The sequence below is a fragment of the Propithecus coquereli genome, unplaced genomic scaffold (genome assembly GCF_000956105.1).
Source record: "Propithecus coquereli isolate 6110/MARCELLA unplaced genomic scaffold, Pcoq_1.0 Scaffold459, whole genome shotgun sequence".
Classification (NCBI taxonomy): Eukaryota; Metazoa; Chordata; class Mammalia; order Primates; family Indriidae; genus Propithecus; species Propithecus coquereli.
This window is the reverse complement of record NW_012150385.1, coordinates 1,292,867-1,306,565: the sequence shown is the minus strand read 5'-3', so window position 1 is coordinate 1,306,565 and position 13,699 is coordinate 1,292,867. Positions and strand designations below refer to the sequence as shown.

At 50.0% G+C, this 13,699-nt stretch overlaps 1 protein-coding gene across 1 annotated transcript in view; it reads right to left on the bottom strand.

Moving 5' to 3' along the window:
• Positions 1–13,699, bottom strand: part of PYGB (phosphorylase, glycogen; brain) — a 43,703-nt gene that overhangs the window by 16,835 nt on the left and 13,169 nt on the right. The window contains exons 3-9 of the mRNA XM_012655045.1: positions 10,049–10,127; positions 7,237–7,340; positions 4,186–4,317; positions 2,313–2,424; positions 1,801–1,883; positions 648–791; positions 34–126 (exon numbers count right to left, since the gene is read on the bottom strand). Coding sequence (XP_012510499.1) covers positions 34–126; positions 648–791; positions 1,801–1,883; positions 2,313–2,424; positions 4,186–4,317; positions 7,237–7,340; positions 10,049–10,127 — 747 coding nt within the window. The remainder of the gene's footprint in view (positions 1–33; positions 127–647; positions 792–1,800; positions 1,884–2,312; positions 2,425–4,185; positions 4,318–7,236; positions 7,341–10,048; positions 10,128–13,699) is intronic.

The following is a 13,699-nucleotide window of genomic DNA, read 5'->3' as shown; positions in this document are numbered from 1 at the left end:
CAGAGGGTGCTGACTTTTCTCCTGAGCACACACCTTGTCCCAGTCCACCTTCTCCACGTCCACCAGGATGCGCATGAGCTCGGGGATGGAGAGCGCAGGGTGGGTGTCGTTCAGCTGGATGGCCACCTGCGATTCACACAGGGTCAAGTTCAGTGCCCCGTCCTATACGTGCAGCCCTAGGTGTGAAGGAGTCGGCCCAGCCTGTCCCACCCCTGAGGAGCCTGAAGAGCCCAGAGGGGACTTGGGGAGGGAGTCGAGAGGACACAAGCAGCTCAGCAGCAGGTGGCAGATGTGGGAGGAGCCGCAGGACCCAGGGCCCTCCCTGCTGGGTGCTGGGGCTCGCTCTCACCTAGGCCATGAAGGATTTGTTCAAAATGACTGCACTTAACCAGCCAAGCACATCTTTGTGACTTTGCCACAGGAACCTTTTACAATGTCCCTTACTGCCTTGACTCCAGAGACAATCTGGTGGCCCTTGTCCCAAGAGGAGGGGACCGAGTGGGGTCCCAGCCCAGGACGAGGAGACTCTGAGACAAGAGGCACATCCTGCTCCACTCTTGCCCCTCCCGGGACATGAGGAAGAAATCTCAAGAGCCTGAGAACACCCTGTCCGTCTGGCCCTGAGCCCACCCCGCACCGCCACGCACCTTGTCCGGGAATGTGTCAAAACAGGTTCTCACTGGGTCCCGGCAGCCGAATTTGGAGGACTTGAAGCGGCGGATGATGTCCTGGAGGGTGGCGGCCACCACGAAGTATTCTTGCTTCAGCCGCAGCTCCTTCCCCTCAAAGAACTGCAGACACAGCTGCGGTGGGCTGGAGGGCACAGGCTGGGGGGGTCCTACCCATCCCACCCATCCCACTGCCCCCTTCCCAGGGCTGTTCTCATCTCCGCCCGGGCCCAGGTTGGCCACCCGGCTCAAGGGCATGGGCAGGTCTCCAGGGCCCGCCTGTGCAGCTCAAGCAGCCAGAGAGGGTCACATTGCCCATGTGACGGGCCCAAAGAGTCCGGTCCATCAACAGGGGAGGCCAAGCAATGCAGGGCAGAGCTACTTGGAAATCTCAGTCTCCCAACCTTCGCCCTGCACCTGCCTGAGGTCTTGGGGGAGGGGACCACATGGAGGGTCCCGCTGTGACCAGCCTTTCGGCACCCAGGCCTTTGCTACCGTGTGCACATATTACATAGACGCAATAAAAAGGTAACTTGCGAACGTGCACAGCCCACTAAGATAGGCAAATTCCAAAGACTCTTGTCTGGCAACAACAACAAAAAAGCCACCAGGCACAAACTCCAGGTGACAACAGGGAACATGGCTGAGTCCATCATCTAGCATGGGAGGGGCATTAAAGATCTTTCAAAAGCCTCCGGACATCACTGCAAATAGGTGTTGCCGTCCCCACTGGACAGATGGGTCACCTAACTCTTGCGGAGGCGGTGTCGCGTGCTAGAAGAGCACACGTGGGCTGGACCCAAGGTGTGACGGGCTCTGGCCTGGCCCGAGGAGCTGCCATGTGTTTACTGCGAGAGCAGATGGTGGGGTGGGGGGCGCGGTCAGCAGAGAAGCTCCTTAGGGTTCTTCTGAGGGACAGAAGGCCCGAGAGGCTGAGAGGCACAGGTGGCCTGGCTAGGCTTTCTCAGGACGGCTGACCCCGCCCCTCCTCCCTCAGAGCAGTCCCATGTGCTGGTGTCCATGCACCAGCCTACACGAGGCAGCAGCCGGCTACGCGGGGAGCCCCCGCCTGCCAGGGCGCTCGACAGGAGGGGCCCGGCCTGCACAGGAGGCGACCACATCAGCTACTCACGTTATCGTTTGGATACAGGACTCTGGAGATGTTCTCTGCCAAGTTCCGATCCAGGACTGCCTCGATATAGTCTCCCACGTTGACTAGGAGAGACAGAGCCGAGTCAGCACGCACGTGCCTCCGCTGGGGACTCCGTGTGGCCGCGCAACAGCTCAGCGGCTTACTTGAATAGGACAAGGAAAAGCATTCCTGGGCACAGGGCGCCCCCTCCCTTAGAGGGACATGTGGGTCCTCCCTCTCGTCCCCCCGACACCGCCAGCCCCCTTGCTCTTTCCTGGGGCTCGTGGTCAACAGGAGCTGACCCCAGCAGCCCTGGGCCCTAGCGTCGGGCCCCTCCCAGGCTGGCCCCGCACTCTCAAGGCAGCGGCACCAGCTCACTCTTCAAGAGCAGGGCATGCCCCAGAGGAGGGGGCGCGGGTCACAGAGAGGGTGCAAGGGCTGTGGTGGGGGTGTGTGGGTGTCCAGGGTGAGCCATCACACGGACACTGGGAACGGACAGACAGGGAACGTACAGTCCTGCAGCTTGAAATCGTTGGGTGCCTTGGCGGACCACAGCCTCATGGTGTTGACCGTGTTGTTCTTGTAGCCGGGCACCGGGGTGTCGTAGGGCATGGCAAGCACCACCTGGCCACAGGGATGGATGCTCAGGACTGAGTCGCAGGGGACCAGCCTCTCCTCATCTGGGGCCCTGCTCACCCTGAAGCCCTTCCCCTTCCATCCCAGCACACTCGCCCCCCTCACCAAGCACCCCAGTCCCTGCCCACGCCGTCCGCACGCACACCTGCTGCATGGGGCTGCCCACTGTCTTGCCCGAGGACCCCGCCTGGCCACACTGCCCAGGCCACACCTGTCCTCTCACTTCACCTTTTTCAGGGTCAGCCCAGAGTGCAGAATCCCCCCACCCCGCTAACTTGTCCCCATCTCACCCTCAGCCCTCATGCTGCCTCCTGCACGCTCAACTCTCTGCTTCAGTAATTCCAGGACTCGGCTAAGTTCTCCCAAGAGACGACTCCTACTTCCCACCTCCGCCGCCCCATGTCTGCCGCAAGGATCCTCCTGTCGGGTGCCGTGACTGCTACCCGTGATGCTCCCAGAGCAGCCCCCGCGGAAGCCCAGCCGTGTCCTCCCCACCCCAGGCTGGCATGCTCCCTCCTGACAGGCCGCACAGACCCCATCCATCCAAAGATCACCTCTGCAGACGCACCCAGACCTAAAGGTCACAGGCAGCCCTCGGGGTCTCCCACGGGCGTTCCCACCCTCGCGTGTGCTTACGGTTTATGAGGGCACAGCTGTGCCCGCATTACTAAGTCATGAAGGACTGCACACTGGGGCCACCAGGATTAAAACCGCAGCCTCACCTTTCCCTTCCTGTCTCCTGTCAACCCTCACTGCTGCCCCACGCAGCCACACCCCAGTGAGCAACAAGTCCCTGGCAAAGCATCCCAGCACCCGTCCCCGCCAGCCCTGGTGCCAAGGCCTCCTCACGCCCCGCCTGGAATGCCCATGGGTCCTCCTCACTCACACTGACGCTCACCTTCTACAGACACGCCTACAGCACTGGATCCCCTTCTCTGCCTTTTCAAGTTAATTACAACTTTTCATGGCATTTTTGGCCCGTGTGACATGGTTCCGGCTGCTCTAGCCCATGTATCCTACTTAAAACTATGTTTCAGAGAGGACAACTCTCTCTGCATGCCCGTGACTGCCCTGCCTCTGGGCCTGCCTGTGTTCTCACCTCCTGCCACAGGGTGACCAAGTCCCGCTGACCCCACCTGGCCCTCCTGCGCCCAGGCTACCCGAGGCTGGCACCACACACAGCCGAGCACTCTGGCTTCTCGCTGCTGGGACATGTGCCCAGGCCTCGCACACACACCAGGGCTCTGATGGTCAGACACCATGAGAGGTACCAGGAAGCAGAGTGCGCGGCGAGTGAGCGCATCACGTGCCCCGGGGAGACGGTGGGGAGCTGTGGGCGTCCACCCCAGGGGTCAGCGCCCTCATCCCCATCAGATCGCTCCTCTGCTTGCCCTTAAACGACAGGGTGTGTCACCTGCCTGCACACGCCTGGCCACGGTTTCAGCACCTGCCTGCACACGCCTGGCTGCGGTTTCAGCCCCACACACGGCTCCTGCTAAGCCACACAGTGAGGCTCAACACACCTGCCGCTGTGGACAGCGTCTCCACTGTCCCAGAAGTTCCCGTCAAAGTGTAAGAAATTAGGTACATGAGGACAATAAAACCTTGGCTGGCTTTTACCTTGAATGAAGTCTTCCAGGGAAGCAGCAACCCCTCATGCCCCAAAAGAAGTCAAGGTGACAACAAATGAGCCCTGGGCGGCCCCCTCACCCAGCCCCCGCCGTGTCCTCGACGCCCCGGGCCTGGTACCTGCGTGTCCAGCCACTTCACGCCGTCGGGGGTGTGCTCCACGCGCCCGTAGAAGTGCACAGGAAGCATATACTCGGGCCGGGCCTTCTCCCAGGGGTTGCCGTAGCGCAGCCAGTCGTCGGCCTCCTCCACCTGGAAAGGGCCGGCAGTGAGGGCACACTCAGGAGACGTCCCAGCCTGGACACACCTCGCTGTCCAGCTCACACGGCACCTGGCACAGCAGCAAACCTACGGCCCGTTCGCCACGTCAAGATCTCCACTTCTGGTCAAGCACACGGGTTTAAAAATGACATTTTGGACTTCTAAAGTAACAAACTTGTATAAAATTCAGAAACACACATCCAAATAAAAACACATTCAGAATCACCTGAATTCAACATTGACATGTGCTCAACACGAATACACTCCGAAAACACCACGCTCAGTGAAAGAAGCCAGACGCGTAAGGTCACGTGTCGTATGATTCCATTTGTAGGAAACGTCCAGAACTGCACACCCTGAGACACAGGAAGCAGATGAGTGGCTGTCCTGGGCTCCGGTGTGACAGCAAAGGGGTGTAGGGCTTCTTTTTGGGGTGATGAAAACATTCTGGAGATACTTAGTGGTGATGGTTATCCACCTCTGAATATACTTAAAACCTGCTTTGTATCTAAATAAATCTGTTATAAAAAAAAGAATCATGAGATTCTTCTCAAAGCCACTGCTTTGAAAGTGACGCCATAAATCCGCAAGTGCTGGGGCCGAGCTGGCAGTGGGTGCCCAGGACACACCACAAGAAGACACACTGCTCCGCAAGGCCTTCCAAAAGCGGCTTGTTTTCCAAAACCTACATCCAGTGGCACCCAAGACCACTAAACATGCAAGCTCCCTTCTTGTAAATAAAATTAAAAGTAGCCCCTTGACCACCCACGAGCAGAAGCACTTAGTGAGGCTGCTCCACCACCATCCTCTGGGACTTATCCGCTTGCAAGCAAAAGAATAAGAGAATCTGGCACAGCGACGCACGAAGGATTCCAAAGTCTAAATGAACTAAAACCAAAATGAGATCAAGTATTTCTTCTTCAAATTAAACAAGCAACCCTAGCATGAGTCTTTGAGGAATTTCTTTTAATGGTTCTCACACAGCAGTAAAAAGTCACCAGCGAGAGCATTTGGGCTCTGCTTTTCGGGAGGTGCCAGGGCTTCGACATGCACCTCCCACAGAACTCCCAGCAAGACCTTTCTGCGTCTGGTGACCAATCTGCCTTTCGACTTTCTGGTGGCATTTCCTCGTCTGTTGTGAGCTTCCCGGACACTAAAGCCTAGCTACCTCTGCAAAGCAATTCTGGAAGTTGTCTGCAAGAAGCAGCAGCTTCCCAAACATAAGAGGCAGCGAGCACCTCCCTTCTGGGGCCAACGCTCCCTGCCCCCCTCAGCCAGGGTGCCAGGTGGGCTGGCCTATGGCCCCATCGGCCACATGTCACTGGCCAACCACTAACCACTGCCTGCATTTACTTCCGCCACAGCTAAAGCCAAGTAAAAACCATTCCACCTGATCAGTCTCCATGAAAACAGGGTAGGAGAATTTATACTCACTGATTACCTTAAACTGTCACGCAAGACGGCAAGAGTTACAGGAACAAGGAACATCAGAAGAAAAACTGTGTGGTGAAACAAAAAATACCAAAAACCTTCCTGCTTATAACCATGACACCAATGAGGCCTGGGGGAGCCCCCAAGTTTCTGCTTATAACCCCACACGTCACACCCGGACTGCCCATAAGGAGCCAGGGCGGGGCAGAGAACAAACACGTGCACAGCTGGAAATAGGCATGCAGAGGGCTGCAGACAGAACCGCTGGGAAGGAGCAAAGTGCATTTCTCTTTTTAAGGTGGGAAAGAGCATTTCTGTGAATCAAGCAGTGGATCCAAAACGGTTTTTAAGTTTTCTTTTAGCCAATACTTTTCTTTACCAACATTTTATTAAGAGCATTTTCAAATATACGGAGATGTTACCGTTTGATGGTGAAGACACACACACACCACCGGGTGCTATAACGGATTTATCACATCTCATCCATCGATCTATTAATTTCTGGGTGCGTTTCAAAGTAAGGTGCAGACATCAGTATACGCTCCCAGTGAACACACCAGCATGCATGTCACTGATGATAGATGACGTGTTTGCTTTTTAGGCTATTTTCTACACAGTGAAATGCAAAAATCCTAAGGATGCTGATGGTGACTTGCGACAAGCGCACAGACCCTGCGGCCCAAACCCCACCACACCCTGGGTGGCTCTACCACTCGTCACTAGCTTGTTCACTGAGACTGTACCGCTCTGATGCTACAAATCTCTTGATTCTAACCCCAGACCTGCTTTATCTGTGACTTTGAGGCCCTAAATGACACTAAATAAACACGAGTGGGATACCACGACTTTGAAGTGCTGCAGGGGGGGGACCGGCCAGCCAAGGACAGTGAGGCCGCATTTTTAAGATTACACCCTCTTCACGGACATGGTCCTGACCACCTCTCTTGGCTACAGTTTGATGCTTTAAAATCGAGGCTCATTCTTCCCAAGGGCCACTGTACTTTGCAGAGTCCAGCCTCTAACCCCAAGGACACCGTCCCCTCACTGGCGTCAGGGAGCAAAGGCAGAAGGTGGGAGTAACACCCACAATAACTGCTTTTCTAACTACTCAAGGTCAATGTCTTTGAGGCTGAACCCTGAGAGCACCAGGCCCTTCACTCGCGTTCAGACAGTCAGAAAACCAGCCCGTGGTGTCCTCGCTGCCTGGCTGCAGAAGGCCCTGTCCAGGGGCCCCATGAGGCTCAGCCCCGCCTGACTTGCGGTCACCATGCAGAGGCGATTTGAAAGGAGCCCACACAGGGACCGGCCTCTCTGGGCCACACGGGGCTGCCGATGGCCCAATCTGCTGCGCTGTGCTGCCGACTGGCCTGCCGTTCCCCAAGGCACGTAAAGTACAAAAAGCCAAGCTGAAAGTGCTGCTGCTTATGTTCTTGTGCGAACAAGAACTGGAAATCAGTGAAGAAACCAAATCTCACCCACCTGCCAGCCGTTGACAATCTTCTGGTTAAAAATCCCAAACTCATAGCGGATTCCATAGCCGTATGCTGCCAGGCCCAGGGTGGCCATCGAGTCAAGGAAACAGGCTGCAAAATCCAATCACAAATCAGATGTCAACAGATCGGAGGCCGGGCTGGGCCACCGCCCACAGGGCACAAGGTGGGGATTCAGAGGCGACCACAGCCAGCATCAGGTTTCAAGGAAAACTGGGGCCCCTCAGCCTCCCCTCGGCCCAGAAGATATCAACATGGGGGCTACTCGGAGGCTGTGGGAGGATGGCGGAGGTGAGGAATCCACAGAGAACAAGCGAAGCGCAAAGCCCTCACCGCCTCTCTCAGACAGCCCAGCTCAGGCCGAGGCCCCCCGACCCTCTGCACGTTCCGCTCAAGCCCAGGCGGTTCTGAAGGTAGGGACACATCACAGACCCGTCCCTACACGTCAGTGACGCAGGCCCAGCAAGGGGGCCTGGTGGTGTACATGTCACCACCGTCCATAACTACGCAGACACCCAAGCTCCAAAGTGCCACCAGGAGCCTGGGAGGGGCTGAGCATGTCACCGAATGGAGCCCTTTTCTTGAAAGACAAACAAAACAATGACAATGCTTTGAATAAAGATCCAGAAGGCAACCTTATTACATCTAAGGAGTAAAAAAAGAAAAAAAGAAAAAAAGAAAAAAAGAAAAAAAAACCACACAGAACACAAGTAAATAAAATAGATGTCCAATCCATCACACACGCAGACGCCTGCTGGGCGCTGTGGTGAGGGAAAGGAATGAGGAAGACCCACGGACATCGGACTCGGGCTCTCATTCTGGAAACTCTTTCTTTGGCAGGGAACAGACCACGTCAGGCTATGGCGGGCTCAGTGCTGCCGAGCTGTCCGTAGACGGGGCCCGGAACACAGGGCCGTGGCGAAGGCTGAAGCAGCCCGCAGCCTCCCTGGTCCACGGACCGTGACTAGAAAAGTCAAAGGACCCAGAACACCCCAATCGGAAGCGAGTCTAAAAGCACAGGGGAGGGAGGTGTGGTGACTGGCCACCCCTGTGGCTGTCACAGAGCAGGGACAAAGGAGGCTAGAGCTTCCCTCGAGCTTAGGAAACCCGGTTCTGCATTCACTGAGAAAGGACCAATCAGTCACATGGCAAAAATCAGTCACATGCCCCAATGGCTGGGGGCATGGAGGGGACTGAAGACCCTTGCGGCTCAGAGCCCTGAGGGGGCGCCAAGGACACAAAGCCTCCCGCTCTGTGAGAAAGCCCACGACAGCCCCTCGCTAGAGCCTCAGGGAGGAAAGGGAGTCACGGTGTGACAGGCCTGGTCTGAGCTCACTTTGTAAATGACAGCACAATCCTGCATTTGAGAGAAGGCAGTGGAGGACATATGTGGCCTTTCACACTCACAAGTGGAGCGCAGGTGGGGCAAATTTTATTTATTTATTTATTTTTGGGGTAGGGTCTCACTCTGTTGCCCAGGCTGGAGTGCAGTGGCACGATCATAGCTCACTACAACCTTGAACTCCTCCTGGGCTCAAGCAATTCTCCCACCTCAGCCTCCCAAGTAGCTGGGACTATAGATGTGCACCACCATGCCTGGCTAATTTTTAAATTTTTTTGTAGAGACAGGGTCTTACTATGTTGCCCAGCTGGTCTTGAACTCCTGGGCTCAAGTGATCCTCCCACTTTGGCCTCCCAAAGTGCTAGGATTATAGGCATGAGCCACCAGGCCCAACCTGAATTTTTTCTTTATATAGATTCAAGTGCTGTTTTGTTTGAAAGAAACATGTTACATTTATAATTTAGAAGAATTTAACCTAAAATTTGAAAACATAAGCACACACCCCACCCCCTGCCCCAGATACATTTTAGGGCATGAATTCCCTTTACAAAATGGCAACTCCCAAAAGGATCACTGATGCAAAGCAGCCAGGGGCCAGGCCACCAAATGAAATCAAATCTCACCGTGACCACTATTTCTACTTCTGTGTTTTTAACCTGGCTCCCTCTCTCCAAAAAGGCTGGCAAAAATACTTAAAACAGAAAACAATAGGGCTGGGCTCACACCTATAATCCTAACACTCTGGGAGGCCAAGGCGGGAGGATAGCTTGAGCCCAGCCTGAGCAAGAGCGAGACCCTGTCTCTAATAAAAACAGAAAAATTAGCTGGGCATTGTGGTGGTGTACACCTGTAGTCCCAGCTACTCAGGAGGCTGAGGCCGGAGGATCCTTTGAGCCCAGGAGTTTGAGGTTGCAGTGATGATGCCACTGCACTCTACCCAGAGTGACAGACTAAGACCCCGTCTCGCAAAAAAAAAAACAAATCCAGAAAACAATAACAAAACTGGGTATGCTCTCAAATACAGTGGCCCAAGGGAGTGATATCCCTGGAAGAAACAGCTCTATTCTTTCTGGGCAATCTGTTGACTGTATCAAAGCCAGAGTGACTGCTATACGCACAGCTGTGCTCACAAATCATGTTTCTCTCCATCTTTCTTCTCCCAGTTACTGGCTTTTGGACCCTGGAAAGTGGCCAGGATACTGGGAGCCCCTCCCGGCACTAGCTGACCCAACATAGGCAGGTTTGGTCTTCATGATAATTATGAAGCACCCTTTGTAGGAAACAGAACATGTATTTTCCTTAAAGATTTCAATCTGAAGAACACACTGACCCATCTACGCTGAGGGAAGCCAATTTACCCTGACAAATCGGCATCAGGAACATGCCTGACACTGGCCTCACCACATGACCAACCAAGCCGACAGGTCAGAGGAGCTCATCCTGGACAGGTGCGGGTTACCTGCCAGCCTGCCCAGGCCCCCGTTCCCCAGGCCAGCATCCTCTTCTATCTCCTCCAGTTCTTCCAAGTCCAACCCCAACTGCAAACAGAAAAAGAGGCAGCATTTTAATATGACTTAATATTTTCCCTCAAATGACAGGGTGAAAGACAATTAAGTCTTGAAAGCTTATACCAAAAGTTAAAGTTAGAGTCTGCTTTCCCTTATATTTGAAAATCTATTGTTAAAATTTGATGTTAAATCAACGCATGGAAATGCAAGTTTCCAATATTTCAAAAACTGCTAAGAGTTGACAGTCAAAATTAAACATGGTTTAAATAGCCAAAAGTATTTATTGACAGGTAATTAGCCTATTTACAGTGAACAAACTACAACATGTATCTTAAAAGTGAAACCAATGGTTTCAGTCATTATCTAATTTCACACAATCTAATGATATTTACATGACACTGTTTGAAACCAAAAGCTAAAAGCACTTTTCCTGTGGTTATTCCAGTTGAATTCAAACAATCTTGTAAAATAGATATGGCATGTTAAAAATTACACAGAAAGCAACAAAGTCACAACGATTTACACTGACTTAAAACCATTCCAGAATACAGACCTTAAGGCTCTCAATTACGGTTTATGGATAGAGATTCCATTAATCTGGCTTTAGCGTACAAACTTGACAAACTGCCCACATTATCTGGATCAGTGGTTTTTAAACTTTTTGGTCTCAGGAAGACCCAAAGAGCTTTTGTTTATGTGGATTATATATGTATCAATATCTATCGAATTAGAAATTAAAATGCAGAAATTTTTAAAAGTACACATATGAATTCATTTAAAAACAAATAAACCTATTACATGTTAACATAAACAAAGTTCAGTGAAAAATAAACATATTTTTGAAAACAAAAAAATATTTACTGAGAAGAACACCAGTGTTTTCTATTTTTACAAATGCCTGTAATAGATTTTCTATCATTCAATCTGTTGTGATGTCACATATCACATTGCCTCTGGAAGACTCCACTGCCCACTCTAAGAGAATAAGACCAAAGAAAGTAAAAAACATCTTAACGTTATAAAAACAGTTCTGACCTAGTGGACCCCTTGAACAGGCCACAAGGACCAGGGGCCTCTGGACCACAGTTAGAGAACATAAAAAACCACAAAAGGTAAAAAAAAGTCATGAGAAAATAACATCACAGCCATAAATGATTAGTACAGATTTAGTAAACTGAGTGATATTACCACACACAGTAATTCAATTCAGAGTAAAATTTCAAAATCCTGTGACTTGAACTTAACTCCTAAAACAATTTCAAAAGACTATGTTCCACCAAAAATATTTTGGGTATGTGGGGGTGGGGTAGGACTTACCCACAGCACAGTACCTGCTCCAAGTTAAGAAATAAGTTTAACTACAACATTTTCTAAACTTAACTGATCATGGAACCTCTTATTCATAAAAACTCTATTAAATTCTGGCCAGGTGCAGTGGCTCAACGCCTGTAATCCTAGCTCTCTGGGAGACTGAGACTGGAGGATCGTTTGAGCTCAGGAGTTCGAGACCAGCCTGAGCAAGAGTGAGACCCCCGTCTCTACTAAAAATACAAAGAAATTAGCTGGACAACTAAAAATATACAGAAAAAATTAGCTGGGCATGGTGGCACATGCCTGTAGTCCCAGCTACTCGGGAGGCTGGGCAGTAGGATTGCTTGAGCCCAGGAGGCTGAGGTTGCTGTGAGCTAGGCTGACGCCACGGCACTCTAGCCCAGGCAACAGAGTGAGACTCTGTCTCAAAAAAAAAAAAAACAAAAAAAACAAAAAAAAACCCCACTCTATTAAATTCAGAAACCAACACACTGAAGATGGCTGAGAGTGGATATGGGGAAAGGTGTTTGGTTCCTTCATGTTTTTAGGTTGAATGTTGTAGGCACACTCGTCCTAGTAGGGCAAATGTTGTCTTGATTTTGAGAGCATTCAAAAAAGACACAAAATGTAGCTAACTGATAGAAAGTCTACAACTCTGCTAAAATGGTCTTCTAAACTGAAGATAAAAAAAAAAAGAGCACTAGAGTGCACTCACGATAACCTTTTTTTCTTATTGAGATATAACTAATATACCATAAAATTCACTTTTTAAGAGTGTACTTTCACAACCATCACCACTATCTATTAATAATTCTGAACTTCATCACATCAAAAAGAAATCTGTACCCATTAGCAGTCACTCTCTATTTCCCCCAGCCTCTGCCGATCACTTACCTACTGTCTCTGTGGATTTGCCTATTCTGGACATTTCATGTAAATGGAAGCACACGATATGTGGCCTTTCGTGGCTGGCTTCTTCCAATGAACATAAATGTTTTCAAGGTTCATCCATGCTGTACCATGAGTCAGTACTTCCCATCTTTTTATTTCCGTGCAGTATTCCAATGCATGGCTATAAACATTGGGACTGTTTCTACTTATGGCTGTTATGAAAAATGCTATGAAATTCATATACAATTTTTTGTGTGGACGTGTCCATTTCTCTCATGCATATACCATAAAGTAGAATTGCTAGGTTACATGGTAAGTCTATGCTTAACTTTTTGAGTAACCGTCAAGACTATTTTCCAAAGTGACTGCAACATTTTACAATTACCAGCAGTATACAAGAATTGCAATTTCTCTATATCCTCACCAACACTTGCTCTCTGTCTTTATTATAGCCATTCTAGCGAGCATGAAGTAGTCTCTCACTGTGGTTTTGATTTACATTTTCCTGATAACTAATAATTCGGAGCATCTCTTCACGTTTGTTGGCCATTTGTATATCTTTTTTGGAGATATGTCTATTCAAGTCCTTTGCCCATTTTTAAATAGGGTTGTTTGTCTTTTCATTGTTTAGTGTAGGAATTCTCTCCGTGTGTGTGTAATTTATATATATATATATATATGTAAATAAATATATATGCTGGATACTAGACCCTTATCAGACTTATGATTTACAAACATTTTCTCCCATTTTGTAGGTTCCCTTTTCACTTTCTTCATAGTTAATGCACAAAAGTTATGTCCCAGAGCCATTTCTTGAACAAACTATTCTTCTTCCACTGAATTGTCTTGGCACCCTTTTCCTTTTAAAAAATCAATTGACCATATATGACACTAAAAACCCAGGCGACAAAAGAATAGACAAGTAGGACTTCTTGAAAATTAAAAACTTTTGTGCATCAAAGGGCACTATCAACAGAGTAAAAAAGGCAACCTACAGAATGGGAGAAAATAATTGCAAATCACATATCTGATAAGATATTAATATCTAGGATAAAGAGAGAACTCTTAAAATTCAACTAAAAAACAAACTTGATTCGAAAATGAGCAAAGGACTTGCAGAGGCTTTTCTCCAAAGAAGACACACAAGTGGCCAACAAGCACATGAAACATGCTCAATATCATTAGTTAACAGGGAAATGCAAATCAAGACCACAGTGAGATATCACATCAAACCCATTAGAATGGCTACCATCAAAAAATAGAAAATAATTGTTGGTGAGGATGCAGAGAAACTGGGACTCTTGTACACTCCTGGTAGGAATGTAAAATGGTACCTGCTGTAGAAAACAGTGTGTTGATTCCTCAAAAAATTAAAAATAGAATTACTATATGATCCAGCA